This window comes from Pistacia vera, unplaced genomic scaffold (genome assembly GCF_008641045.1).
Source record: "Pistacia vera cultivar Batoury unplaced genomic scaffold, PisVer_v2 Contig157, whole genome shotgun sequence".
Lineage (NCBI taxonomy): Eukaryota > Viridiplantae > Streptophyta > Magnoliopsida > Sapindales > Anacardiaceae > Pistacia > Pistacia vera.
The window spans coordinates 634,158-650,091 of NW_022195652.1; the positions used below are offsets into that span (position 1 = coordinate 634,158).

General features: G+C 34.4%; 1 protein-coding gene across 1 annotated transcript; it reads left to right on the top strand.

The window, feature by feature from the left end:
• The first annotated feature begins 9,499 nt into the window (after positions 1-9,499).
• LOC116124872 (guanosine nucleotide diphosphate dissociation inhibitor At5g09550) lies at positions 9,500-15,344 on the top strand. The gene is made up of 13 exons (XM_031410635.1): positions 9,500-9,586; positions 10,173-10,235; positions 10,318-10,401; positions 11,466-11,573; positions 11,709-11,881; positions 12,443-12,554; positions 13,048-13,128; positions 13,208-13,270; positions 13,809-13,910; positions 14,094-14,218; positions 14,595-14,805; positions 14,932-15,006; positions 15,291-15,344. The coding sequence occupies exons 1-13, from the start codon at positions 9,500-9,502 to the stop codon at positions 15,342-15,344; spliced, it is 1,338 nt and encodes a 445-aa protein (XP_031266495.1).
• Positions 15,345-15,934: the final 590 nt, after the last annotated feature.

The following is a 15,934-nucleotide window of genomic DNA, read 5'->3' on the forward strand; positions in this document are numbered from 1 at the left end:
ATCTCATTTTAGTTTTATAACTCAAGTTATGGTCGAAATACGAGCAGGGTTAACAAAACCTCCAAGCTCACTAAATCCGAATTTTCATATTAACTATCACATCAATTCCTGTTAACATAACCAATAGGTTAACTTATGATCAAAGACCTCCCCTTAATAGTCTTTACATCTTAAGGAAGTGTAAAATCTCATTCCCATAATATCCATTATTGCTATAACATGGTAAGCAAATGCAACAACACCTCAACACTTCTAATAGCAACCATTCAACACCATGTGGCCTCCCATACTACAAGTTTTGCCACAATCAGCATCCATACTTCATTTTCTTCAATCAAACATACAACTCATAACATAAATAGCCATAACTTCATGTATAATGAATTCAAAGCAATAAGTATAAAATGAGTTCAACTACACTTGCCATCATATTCTATGCCTTAAAGCTTAATTTAAGGTTTCATAAAAATCTACAAACCCTAGCATAAACCTACTCATGGGAGGTTCTGCCTTACCTTTTTAAAGACTTCCTCCAACAAATCCTTTGCCTTTGACTTCTTTTACCACCTATCCTACATATATACATTATACCTCATATCTACTTCAAATCTTCAAATCACATCAATAAAGTTTTTAATCTACCTTAACCTTCAATTGAGATCCAAGGCTCCCATCTTGTTCTCCTTGAAAAATTATGCAAAACCCTTGAAACCTAGAGAAAGAAAGCTTGTTTCATGGAAGATTTGAGAGAAAATGGAAGAAATGTTGAAGAAATCTCTCTCCCTTGGCTTGAACGAATTTCATCTCATTATAGGAAAATATTTCATTTATTTTCCAAAATTATGCTATTGCCCAATTATTTTAATTGTATAACTCATAAGTCCTTAATTCTTCTATAAGGGCATTTTGGTCATTTCACACTACATAATTTAACTTATTAAATGCCATTAAATGCAATGAAGCCTACTCATCCTGGACTTTTTCAATGCTTATCCAGAGCAAAATAACCATTTTACCCCCAAGCCTTTCTATGGATAATTGATTCATAACGTTCCAAATGAATTGACTATTTTGCCCTTAGTTAGATTTTATGCTTTTTAACATAAATAAACATTAAAGAACTATTTTGAGTTAGGAACATACCTTTGACATCTTGGGTATTACAAACAAGCAACATGCCCATTCTATCAAGTCAAAAGTCAAATACTCAGAATCCAAATGATTTGGCGCCTTTGACAAATTGCAATATAGCTTCGACATCAAGTTGAAGTTCATTGGTTCCAAGTGAAGATCATTCCTCGCGTTGGAATGACCGATCCTACTCAAGATCATCTCTGGCAGAACAAGTCGCATCGCAATGGAATGAACAAGCAACATGCCCATTCTATCAAGTCAAAAGTCAAGTACTCAAAATCCAGATGATTTTGTGCCTTTGACAAACTTTCAAGATGAGCCTCGACAATCAAGTTGAAGTTCATGTGTCCAAGTGGAATGATCATTCCTCGCGGTGGAATGACCGATCCTACTCAAAATCATTCTTGGTAGAACGTCATTATTCAGGAAGTCTTGCATGCTTCTAGAATTTTTAGGGATTTGTAAGGAGCCAATGGACCAATCATTCCCGTGGTGAAGGATTGTTACCGATGGTATACGAGCATTCGCGATAGTGAAGGATCATTTCGAAAACCCTAAAGCTATGCAAAAGCAACCCTTATGAAAGGAACAACCATCACAATAGTGGAACACCTATTCTCCCAGGTTTGCAGGCTTTTCAAGTTGCATTAACGTAACAACGTCTTTTTACTTCAGAAGAGATGAGCAATAAATAGTGTTTTATGCAAAAAAGACAAGAGAGAATATTAGAGAACACAATTCTTACAAAATCATTCTCACTAATCCCTTGAGCTAGAAATCAAAATCAAAACAATCACTCTCTAGTCCTCATTCGAAAACCTTTGAGTATTGTTCTTATTGTGTATTTAAGCCTAGTTTAAGAGGCAATATTCACAACTTTTCAAACATATTAGGTCAAAATCCTATGAACTAGAGTGAAATCATATCAAACTATTGTAAGAGGTAAAATCCTGTCAAACTAGTGTATTTGATAATCTTATTCTAGTGGAACTTCAGGAGGTTGCCTTGAAAGTTGATGTAAGAGGCTTGTGGTATACTTTGAACCACTATAAATCTCTAAGTGTTTCTTCTCTCTAACTTCATTTATTATTCCTTGCATAATTACTTGAGCACATCATATCACTTGCACTCATTCATTGGTCAAATTTAATTCTCTCTCATTTATTACTCAACATTGTTTCTTTATCTTCACATCATTCTCATGTATGCCTATCATTGTTATGTTTTAAGTGTATAACTTGCTTGGTTGGTAAAAGTTTTTATTTTGCAATTACTTTTATGATTCTTATTCACCCCCTCTAGGAATAGTTTGCCATATAGGTTTTACACATATAGGTGTGGCACTGGTTTCAGATTTGCCTCGTACCCCATCTTCTCAAATGCAGACTGGTAAAGGATGTCACTCTTACCGTACCCACCAGCATCCTGCAGAACTTATTATTTCCTACCTGGGTAATGATACGTGCATCGTTTTGAGGAGATGAGCACCCATCCGCATCTTCCCTATGAAGTTGATCACCTTAGCTTCTCCTTTTAGACACTTTGTTGATCGTAGCTCGAGACTAAGCCCACCAACAACAACCTCTCTTCTCTTGCATAAAGGTCCTTTGAGCGTCTAGAATTACCTCCAACATGCGATCCCCCAAAATTGTTTTGTTACATTGAGTTCTCCCTGGATCCTGTTGCTAGTCATCATCACCATTTCACCCCCTACAACTTCCACGGTCATTGACATTGTTTCAAATGACCCATTCGATGAGGTCTTCAATTGCATCTTTGAGGACGCAACATTCATCGATGTTATGCCTGATGTCTTGATGGTAGCTACAATATTTCTTGGGGTCATGCTATTATGGTTCCTTCTTAGACGTTGGTTTTGAAAGCAGTCCTACGTCCATAGAAACTGTGAAGATATGATCTAGAGAAAAGACTAAAAGAGTATACTCATTGTAACGAGAAAACGACATGAGTGTCTTCCTAGATTCTACTCGCTATTTTTATGCCTTCCTCATGTCCCTGTCATCCCTTATGTTCTGATTATCTCTTCTCTTATCCCTTAGTCTATCCTCAATTCAGACATGAGCACTAGTCGAGGCCTTGAATCGTTGTGCCTCAAGGTGGCCATGAAATTCTCTATCCATAGATGCTCCTCGACCTACCTATAAAATCAGGGGAGGACACTCTTTCTACTTGTCATTTTATGGTAAACTCCAACAATGATGAGTGTTCGACTAATTCCTTAGGAGCATTGGCTTCCCTATTGATCTCGGATTTGAATTTTTCTAGGTAAGACTTCAATGTCTCATCCTTTTCTTATGAATGTTGCTTATGTTAGTTGTTGTATGGGTTTTACGCAATGGAATTAAAAATAATCCCCAACAACAACCATAAGCCTAGATCCTATACTCAATTTTTACGTTATTAGCACTAAAATGATATTAAATAAAACGTTCCAGTTTTCATACTAGCATTTGGAGGCTCCTTCTTTCGATGCGTTGCTCCCACTCTAAGACGAGAGTGAACTCTCAGTATCCACACGAAGACTAGACGACGATCACCTAGCAATTCAAAGTGCTAGCCGAAACCGCGGGTTCAAGATGAGTGCTCTCCTCCCACAACAATGGGTGACCATGGCTTAGGAGAGTGAGGAGAGAGAGAGAGAGAGAGAGGAGTGGAGGCTAGGGTTTCCTGAATATAGGTCTTATTGTTTTTTATTTTAGTTGCACTTAATAGTGCAAATCAAAAACCCTAATCTTATGGAATTGAATTAATATATTCCATAATAGATTAATCAATATATTCAATTACCATCACAAGGTAATTTGGTATATTTAAAGTCATTTTAATATGAATTTCATATATATTTACTATATATTTAAATATATAATCTCATTATTTTAATTTCCATATGAAATTAAATATAGGAAACAACTCAACAAATTTAATTGCATGTGAGATTAACTAAATGCTCTTTCATCTTAAAAGACAAAATACCCCTCTCACTTGTTTATCCTTAATCTGTCTTCTATGTGTGTGACCCCGAAGGCTTCTCATCATATCGCAGTGAGTGTATCGCGATTGACACCCAATCAATCGTCTCACTAAACACAATTTAAGATTGGCCTCTACAAGGCATCATGGCCACCCGATAGATTTAGATTCAGTGAAATACTTACCTATCAACAATATAATTACTATGCAATTCAATACTTTTATCATCCATTATCTCATCAAGGTCGAGGTCGAGGTATAGAAGTAGAGTCAACCTCGGATATCCTTAATATCTCAGTATGTGTTATTGGACCAACACCGGAATTGACTAGATTGAGGTACAACTTAATCCCATTGTGGCAACAGATTTAGTGTTGTTGTTATTTACCAAATTGCTCATTGAGATAATTTCTCCCATACCCAACAGTTGAGAATCCTTTGTCATCCACCATAGTCTTGATACACTTCTCGTGTAGCCAATCACTACTGTTTTGATAGCTTTGAATAGAACTACATTGGGTTGTGTCAAACTGTTAGAGTAGATGCCCTAGAGCCAATCAATTATTGTAGAATTGACTCTTTGTAACAATGTTCATTAATCAATAAAAGGCATTTTATTCTATTAGCGTAAATCATTATATTGCATATATATTGATATATGTCCTTAGAATGGTAGAACCGTGACGAGGGTATCAAGTGTTTCAAATCTGATAGTGAAAACCTTATAGCACATATGGTGGTCATTCTAAAACGTCCGTAGCCCCAGTTGTTCTAAAGTGGGCCAAGATATACGGTAGGCTTCATAGTGTTGAACGACCTTGTCGAAAGCAGTGACTGATCTCACTTGTCAAGGTTGTTTGGTGCACACCTGGTGCAACACATGGTGCTTGCTATAGCGTACACCGCAGCAAGTTCACTAGACTGACCCACCAAGGATTCCATATGGATGGTAACCCAGTGTCTATGAACAAATCCTCTAACGAATGGTATTGCATGTGATCCTTAGACTTGAGATCACCGGAGCGCCTTGTGCACCGATTGGTGTAGTTTGCACACTAGCTTAACATAGTTCTTTTCAGAGCTGTCAATGCGGTGGTGATTGCTGCATCAAGGAGTGTATCAAGACTATGGTGGATTGACAGGATTCACACTCCTGGTATGGGAAGATTAACTATGGCCACGTGGGATTGAGTTGTTGCTCTATCCAGTTATATTATGGTCATTGGTCCAAAACTGAATACATAATATCATGAGTAACCGAAGGTTGACACTATTTCTATGCCTTTGCTTGTTGAGAACGTATGAGAGGGATTGAATTGCACAGTAACCATATCGTTGACAGGTAGCTACTTTGTTGAATCCGAATCTATTGGGTGGCCATGATGCCTTGCTAGGGCCTAATCTTGGTCCTGTATTAGTGAGAAGATTAATTGGTGTTAATCACGATACTATACACTGCCGATATGATGAGGAGCCTATGGGTCATACACATGAAGTAATTTAAGATTCAAGAAAAAGAAGGGTGTTTTCGTCTTTTAAGGTGAAAGGGTTTTTGGTAATTTCACAGTGCTAAATTTGCTGAGGTCGTAGCCTTATTTAATTTGTTAGAAAAATTAAATAATTGAAATTACGTTTAAATATGTTTTCACATAATTTAATTAAGTCATCATTATTGTTAAATGTTAATATATATATATATATTATATATATATAATAAATATAATTATTGATTTAATTGAGATAATGATGAAATTAATAAAATATCTATTGGGGGTTTTGGGTTGGAGCCCAAACCTATTCCATATGGAATAGGCATTAAGGTTTTACTATAAAAAAAAGTTAAATCTAAAGAAAGAGTTAATTCATTAGTTCATTCTTTGTAAAAACCATACACAGCAGCCCCCTATTTTCTTCTCCCACGGTAGAAACACTTTTGCCTAAAATCATTCAATAGATTTTTCTTTTCTTCTTAATCTTGAAGCCAAAGAGGATCTAGCAAATCCCTCTTTGGTTCTTTTGAGATTGTCTTCGTGTGGACTATGTGGGTTCGATCCTACACTTGGATTGGTAGCAAACGTTCAAAGAACATCGTGGTAGAGCCTCCAAACGTGCATATGGTTTCTAAACATAGTTTTAATTTCTGTAGATTCTTGCTTTAATATGAATGTGTAAAATTATACCCTTGATCTTGGCTCATTGAACGACCTTGTATTATATTTTTCTTGTTTCCGCTACGTATACGGACCGTTTACTAACACAAACTACACCAATTGGTGCACAAGGCGCTCCAATGATCTCAAGCTAAGGATCACATGCACCACAATTTGTTAGAGGATTCATTCCACAGACACTAGGTTGCCATCTATTGGAATCTTCTAGTGTTTTGTCCAGTGAACTCGCCTATAGCAAGCGCCCATGGCGTGTACCAATTTCTCAACAACAACCTTGACAAGTGAGATCAATCATTGTCTTTTAACAGGTCATTCACACTATGATAGTCTTACCGTATTATCTTGTCCTTATTTAGAATAATACTAGGCTACAGATGTTTCTAGAATGGCCACCATAGTGTGATATATCTTCACTATCAAGATTTGAAACACTCGATACCCTCATCACGATTCTACCATTCTAAAGACATCCATTATAACATAGTAAAATACAATTACATAATTAAATCCCTTTTATTAATTATTAACATTATTTACAAGATCAACATTTACAATATGGATTGGCTCTAAGGCACCTACTCTATAGCTTAGGTGCTTAGGCATTGAAAACTTCTTGTTTGCTTGAAATTGCTTGAGAAATTTAAACTTAGCTATTTCTAGTGGATATGGATCTAGCAGGGAGCGATCTAAACCATCTCTTTCTTCCCGTTGTTAGAGTGACGCCAAACATCGAATTTGGTGAGATCTGAGACCTGGTGCAACTCCATCAGTTGTTGAAGGCATCTAGATGATCTTGAGGATCATCATTCCATCAAAAGCCTTCATGTCGAGCATTCTGAACATTGACAAGAAGGGTGTGTGGAGCACTGCAATAGAAAATGGAGATTCCTATGTACAGATTCCTGCTCATCCTGATAGGCTCAAAGTTCGTCGAAGACTTTTTGTAATTCATCTAGTTGCAGGCCAGCTAGATGACTACTTTGTATACCTTAGTATGGACTCTCGACTATTTCGTGCGCATCAAGTGGTCATAGAGATCCTCACATTTGGCAAGTTATCATGCTCACCCCATTCTCTCAAACACACTTTGGTGTGGATCGTTGCTCAAGAAGAGCGAGTTGTCTGTGCTAAGTGGCTATTATCAACCATCGTTGTGTGTGGATTTATTGAATAAAGTGCAGAATTATAGACAAATTTTTTATTCAAAACCCTAATTCCCTGGATCATGGATTGATGTATCTAATCCATTCAAAACAATATATACATATAGATTAAATATTAAATATTTATACCTTCGATTGGAGGCCCTTCACTGGATTTGTAGATTCGCTTTCACTCCAAGCTAGGAAGGAACGGTATCCACACAAAGATAGTGTAAAATAAAAAGGTGCAGATTTTTCAAAGAGAAAAATTCCACTCTCAAAAGGGGGCATATGGTTTAGAGAAGAGAGAGAGAGAGAGAGGGTGACTAGGTTTTTTTCTTTAGAAATATATTGTGTTTTTTTTCTTATTAGGTTTTAATTTTAAGTTGACTTATAGTGCAACTATTAAAACCCTAATCCCAATTAGGAATAGCAATCAACTTATTCCTTCATTAGAATGATATAACCCACAAACCAATCAAGGTAAATAGATATTTTATTTAATATTATATTATCCTAAAATTATATATGTAAATAATTAATCTTAACCAATAATTCACATTTAAATATGCACATATATTTAATATGTAATCTCACTTTAATTTCCACTAAAATTAAATATATGCAACAACCACTGTAAATTTAATTACACTATGAGTGATGTATGGAAAATAGTGTTAAATGAGGTTTATTAGAATTTAATTTTGTTTCCCTTCTTTATTTGATTTCCTTATTTATTTAGAGTTTCATAATAGGAATCAAGTAGTTTTCTTTTTTAATTAGGAGTTTAGTCGATTTAGAAGTTTTAATTTAGTTAAATTTTACTTTCTTATTTTATAATTAGTTACAGTTTGGACGAGTGAGATGGTGCTGGGTGAACGCCATCAGGCCGTACCTCCGGTAAGATGAGGCCATGACGTTAGTAAGAAAGTGTGAGGAAGGAATTAAGAAAAAAATAGTTACGAGGATAGACAAATAGAGGGTTTACTTACTGAGCATTATTTTGTGCTCACCCCGTCATTTTCCTTTGTGGATGCAGGATCTAGGTGATGATGCAGTCGGAGGGGCGTCGGCAAGCGAGGAGTAATAGCTACACTGTTTCCCCTGTTTTTGTCTTTTTAAATGGCATTTTGTAAATAATGCTCTTTGTGTATAAAAGACTTATTACATATAATAAAAAGAAAAGTTTTGTGCCCATTTTCTATTATTATTATGCTAGCATTTTACTAGTTATAGCAGTTGTTACATAATAGCACAACAGAAAGATATTTAAAGTAGTTTGAATGCTAAATGCAAATCCTACGTCCACTGTTCTTGTATTGTCTTTTGTGTTTTTGTTGCGCACAAGTTCGACTTACAAAATATGAATCAAAATATCAGCCCTAATTTAAGTAAAAAAATAAGCTCATATACTATTGCATTAGCAAACTTGTAAATAAAGTTAACCTAAAAAGAATGACATGTGGTGTGAATCCATGCTCCAAGATTTATCGCATAACACCTACAAATCTGAAAAAAGACATCTCTGTAAAAATTTTCATAAACCTTTTAAATAAAAAATAAGAGAGTTCACATCTAATTAGATCAACCTCATGAAAAATAAAAAATATGTACCCGTTTATATAAATATATATAATGATCACTATTCTAGATAGAATGGGGTCTCAAATTCCTCAAAGTACATTAAGGAAGAGTTGATGGCTATATATGTTTTTATACAACATTTCGAAGTGCGTTTATAATTAACAAAACCTTGGCAATGTTCAAACTATATCTATTCAAACGCAAAATTTTGAAAATGCTTTATATCAGTGCCACTCTCTCTTAAACCACACGTTCAATGCAGATCCGCTTAACCTGCTTCCTGCATGTAAACCACGCGTTTAAGTAAGGTGAACAAAGAATTCTCTGTTTCCGCTAGTCTGTTACTTGTCACTGAAGACTTGTTCCAAGTCTCATGAACAAAATTAAAACCTCTCTCTCTCTCATTGAGTAGTCTTATTCATTTGAGTTTAAATTTTCTGTGAAAATTAAGCTCCGTTTTAATTAGTTAAGCTTATCATGGATGAAGAGTATGATGTAATAGTGCTTGGGACTGGTCTCAAGGAGTGCATTCTCAGTGGTCTTCTCTCTGTAGATGGACTCAAAGTAATTCTTTTTCCTCTTGTTATTATTTTCTATGTAGATTGGATTTGGGAGTTTGATGGTGAACATTTTACAATATTGTTTGACTGTGATATGAAAACGAATTATTTTTCATTAACTTTGATCCCATTCAAATGTAGTCTCACCAAAATTGTTCAAAATGATGTTTATAAATATGTGCTTTTTTAATTTGGAATTTAGATTGAATTTATTGTTTTTAAAAATAATTTTTGAAGATGATCCTAATTTTTATCGTTCAAGAAACTATTGATCATCTTCTGTTTATTTTTCTTGGTCTCTTATGTCTGAAACAGTTGTATATTAAAAAAAATAATAATAAATCAATTTCGATTCAGATTTTGGGATTATATGTAAAAGTGGCTTTCGGAAAGAGTGCAAACAACCACATTTGTTTTTTAGAAAAAAAAAAAAAAAAAAAAAATCATATTTTGATGAATAATGCTTTCTGGTGTAATTTTCTTTGAAGGATTTTATGGATTAATCCTTTTTCTTATTTTTAATTTGATGAGTTAAGGGATTCAATGATATATAAAGTACATAATTAATCAGTGACTTTCATGTCAAACAGGTTTTGCACATGGACAGAAATGACTACTATGGAGGAGAATCAACTTCTATCAATCTTAAACAGGTCACTCTTCTCATACCTGAATTGTATATATACTTTTTATCTGAAATCTCATCTCTGTAACCTTTATTTTGGTGGCTTATAGCTATGGAAGCGTTTCAAGGGAGACGATCAGCCTCCAGAAAGCCTAGGCTCCAGCAAGGATTATAATGTTGATATGGTACCCAAGGTATGCATTATAAATTCACCATTTAATATTTGGTTAATTTGTTGTGTTACTCATATTGTGTTAAGGTTTTTGAACATCTACATGTGTACTCTTGAAACAAATTTATCTGACACTGAGAATGGCAGCATAGTTTGAGTTTTCTAGTCTATGGAGATCAATAATTTTAGTGCACACATATTGAGTTCTAGTTTGTTGGTACAACAGCTTTGTGAAAATTAGAATTAGAATTTCATAAGTAAAATTTACATTCTTGCACATTCATGCATAAAGTGATATTATTGAAACCTGTTATTCTACTGCAAAGCTTACCATAATCCTTTATTTTCTTCATCAAAATCATCTCATTCCCAACTCATGTTACCTTGGTGAGTATTCCCTTGAAAATGATCCCCTGTAGAATTGCAAACGCTAGTAATTATGTAGAGATCACGTTGAACTAAAGACGACATATATCTCTCTGAGAATTGAAAGAACACCTCGTCATCTTACGGATATTAGTACTCCAGCAGATATCAAGATTTGAGCTTTTATGTTGATACTCTGCAGCTGTCAAAAATGAACAAATCACATGAAAGATAAAGAGGTATCATATAATCTGAAATGATAGAACTGTCTTTTTATATGTAGCTCTAGTACTTACCATGAAACAAAAGGTATCCATCCATGTTGAACTGGAAAGATAAGGAAGTTCGCTTGGTGCTGGTACTATGGTGATTGCTTAAAATTGTAGCTTCTTGCTTCATGCTGATGTATTTGCTTTATTTTGTCTTGTTCTCTTAATATGTTTCTACTTAATTTCTGTGTAAAGTTTCAGAATTAGATATGTTGAACCACGTAGTTACACCATTATATCCCCTAAGTTAAATACATTATGGCATCAAGACTAAATGCTAACTTGTTTTCCTGGGTAAAGGAAGTTCTTATGGTTGCTTGTTTCTTTTTTCTCAAATAAATAGCAATATTTCCATGGTTTGTATTGCATAATTCAAACTTTCCAATTATGCTTTACCTAGAATAAACTATCGGTATGTTGTATGCATAATAGGATTAATTTGTTTTCGTAGTTTATGATGGCCAACGGCGGTTTGGTCCGTGTTCTTATCCACACAGATGTTACCAAGTATCTTAACTTCAAAGCTGTTGATGGTAGTTTTGTGTACAACAAGGGGAAGGTGTGTCCATTATAGCATATGAATTTTATATACTAGTTAGTCATTCAAAATTATAACTAGTCTCTTATTTCTGCATTCAATAGGAACATGATTATATTGTTTGTTATAACTTACAAGGTTTATCCTTATTTTCAGATCTATAAAGTTCCAGCAACTGATGTTGAAGCGCTGAAATCACCTTTGATGGGACTGTTTGAGAAGCGCCGTGCTCGAAAATTCTTCATTTATGTCCAAGAATATGAAGATGATGATCCAAAATCTCATGAAGGCCTGGACTTGAACAAAGTTACAGCAAGAGAGATTATCTCGTATTAACCTTTCACCATTGCATATCTTGCTAAAACACTTGAGAATGTTACTTGAATCCATATACACTAGGATTTACAATGGTTATAAATTCTACGCTTACGTTTTGTAATTTTGAAGTTGCCAACTTTCCTTAAGTATTAACAATGAAACACAAACATAACTGGTATCAGAGTTGGACCCACCATCTGATTGGACCTCATTTAGTGAATCTCACAAAATAAGAAATAAGAACTCATGTAAGGGTGAGATTTATCCATTTCATGTGATTTCTTATACCATTTTGCTACACTCTGTTTTGCTAATAAAGATTTGAAGCATGTTGATTCAAACAATTTAAGTTTTGTTCTAACATTTTTTTTTTTTTTTTCTGATGAAAGATACGTATGAGATTAGATCTTAATAATTTTGCTGCATTAATGTTTGCATGAATGAAACATCTCTGGCTATCATTTTATTTCCCCTTCCTCCTCTCAACTTTTTTAATAAAAAATTCTCAGCTTATTGCTTTATTCAATTAGCATTGTTAATTATATATCACATACCTGATGTCTGTTTTGTAGAAAGTATGGGCTTGAAGATGATACAATTGACTTCATTGGTCATGCCTTGGCACTTCAAATTGATGACAGTTATCTGGATCAACCAGCTATGGATTTTGTGAAGAGAATTAAGGTGAAACTATGTTTCTTTTTCCTGAATTAGCATGTTTGCATTTGCAATGAGTATGCCATTCAAAATATTTCTTGCCGCAAGCTTCTAGAAATTGTATGCCAAGGATTTAATTACTCCACGGATTAGAACAATTTTTTGTTTGACACCGTTCATTATCTGTCAATCTCTAGCTTATGTATGCATGTAGGGTGATTGAAATCTTGCAAGCTTTTCACTCTTATAGTTCTGTTACGTTATATTCAGGTGATTATAAGATCACATGTAATGCATGAAAATTTGTTTCAATGGTTCAGTTTAACATTCAAGAAGAATAAACACATATCAAATTCCTAGAAGTACAATTACTCTGGTTTTTAAGCCATGTGGTTCCTTTATATTTACTGTGTGCCTCTTGCTTCAAATGGCAACATAAAGATAAGATAGATCTTCAGAAATTTAATCTTTAGAGCTAATCAACCAAACTTTTAACCTTTTTTTTTTTTTTTTTCTAAAGCTTTATGCGGAGTCTTTAGCACGTTTCCAAGGAGGTTCTCCTTATATTTACCCTCTATATGGACTGGGGGAGTTGCCACAGGTGATTTTTTTTTAATATTTCATATATGTAGGCAGCAAATGTAGTTTCACTTCAACATTTTATCATTCATTACTGGCAGGCATTTGCACGTTTAAGTGCTGTTTATGGTGGAACTTACATGCTCAACAAGCCAGACTGTAAGGTAACTCTATCAGTATAGTTTCTTATCCAGAAAGTTTTTAACCGTTTTATCGTTAGAGGTGCAAGAATATTATTAGGCTTAAGTTATGGTTCTTCACTAGACATAAATTCGAGAAAAATTGCCTTAAGCCCCACCTTATGAAACCCTCCAAGAGTAGGCACTCATGAAGTACAAAAGAGTATGCTTCCTAGATGTATCCTATGGTTCTCAAGTAAAAACTTTAACCAGCCCCTATCATATTTTTTATCTGCACTGATCTTTTGTTTTACACAAATGTGCTTGGAATTTCTCCATCTTCATGTTCCAATATTGTGGAGTTTATAGATTGTCTATTAAGACAACTCTTTTAAACATCAAACACTATTCCACAGCCATCCTCTCTTTTAAAGTCACATTTATGGTAGCTGATCTCTGGGACATTCCAATTTCATCCCATCATTACCTGGCAACAATTTATCTGTAAGTGTCACTCCCTAGTTTCTCCAATTTCTGAAGAGTGCAGTTAAACTTATGCAATTCTGTATTTTTTTTATGATAGGTAGAGTTTGATGGTGATGGAAAAGCTATTGGTGTGACATCCGAAGGAGAAACTGCTAAATGTAAAAAGATTGTTTGTGATCCATCATATTTGCCTGATAAGGTAACCTCTAGTAATGTTTTTGACATTAATAAATTACGTTTTTCAGCTCAACTGGCTGATACATTAAAAAAGCAGCTGCATGTGTTCAAGATCAAAGCCAACTAGAATACTCGACCTTAATAGAAAATATGCATTATTCAGCCCTACTTATTTGGTCATCCTCTGCCGTTTCTTTCACAACAGGTTAAAAAGGTTGGAAAGGTTGCTCGTGCAATATGTATAATGAACCATCCAATTCCAGACACAAAAGATTCTCATTCATGCCAGGTTATTTTGCCACAGAAGCAACTCGGTCGTAAATCAGACATGTATGTTGGGCTAAATTTCATTTTGCAGTTTTTATTGATCGTTTTTGACATATTAAAACAATAGAAAAAATGACAATGCACATGTAGTACAAATGTTCATATTTTTAATTTAGGCTTCTTATATCCTTCTTAACAATGAGATTGAGTATCCTATTGGATTTAAGGTAATCAATCATAACCTTCAAGGTAATATTAGTCAAAAGCATGATTTTAATTATAGCTCACATTTCCTCACACCACCAGTTTTTTTGTAAATTTTAAGTGCATAGAGTTGTATGAGTATGTAGAAAAAGAAAACACGCATTTGAATTACGAACTTTTAGCTTCAGCCTTCAGGCATCATAGCTGGAAGTTTCAACTATTTTAATTGCTGCAGGTACCTTTTCTGTTGTTCATATGCTCACAATGTAGCTTCAAAAGGACTATACATTGCTTTTGTTACAACAGAAGCTGAAACCGAAAATCCTGAAGTTGAGCTGAAGCCTGGCATCGATCTTCTTGGACCTGTAAAGGAGATGTTCTTTGACACTTACGAAAGATTTGTGCCAATAAACAACCATGAAGCTGAAAACTGTTTCATATCTACTGTGAGTAGCCATTCATGTTATATTTCATATATACATATGGTATATTCTTAAAGAAAAGCGCAATTGAGCTTCTGTTCATTCACTTATTTTGCCTTCATTTCGACTTTAAGTTTAAACTTCTTGCAGAGTTATGATGCAACAACACACTTCGAAACCACTGTAACGGATGTGCTACAGATGTACAGCAAGATTACTGGAAAGGTAGTATTTAGTGGGATATTCAATCCTGGAGATAGTAACAATTTCGTCTTGAGGTTTGATCTAAGTAACACTTTAGTTTTCTAGAAATTTTTTTAGCAAAGATTTGGTACCCGTCCCCGTAGGGATTATTGCCATCTCTAAAAATCAAAACGTTATTAAAAAGATCTAACAAGACTGAAGGTTACTAGCCAAATCTCAAGGATGAAATTGTTATTTTTCCATCAATATCCTGTTAACATTAAGTAGTTCACTTATCATTTGGCCTTGTTGTTTTTATGGTTCAGGAACTTGATCTGTCTGTGGACCTGAGTGCTGCTAGTGCTACTGCTAATCAATGAAATTAATAAAGCTTCTTCTCATGCCAAAGTATTCGCAAAAGGGAGGATTATTTCTTTAGATTCTTTTTTCAGTTTGTTTAAATTAATATGATAAACAAGCTCATCATTTTTCATAGCATTCTTTCAAACAGATTTGTGATGTTTTAAGATAATGATCGATTTTTTTATGCTAACTCTATGACCCGACTTCTTTGTTGAAATCAGATTTCAACACTCTAATCCGATTTTAATAAAGATTGACTCACTATTTAATCTTACAAACTTTTTCTTACAACTTCGATGTGGCAACTCACAATTGATCAACTTACAATTAGGTAAGCGGGACCCATAGCGAGTAGGTGAAATCCATTTATGAGTTGATCAATTCCGAACTATTATATCGAGATTATGAGGAAAAGTTTGTGAGATTTGATTGTAAGTGTAGTATTGTCTGTCCCCTAACAAACTTCATTAGCATAAACTACAAACAAATTCATTAGCACCAATTAATCCCATTATTTCGCATTTAAGTGTTAATATGATTTTAGGAATACGATGGTGGGGTGGGTAATATAGCATGAATGGAGGAAATGAAGTTTTAATTCTTTTAA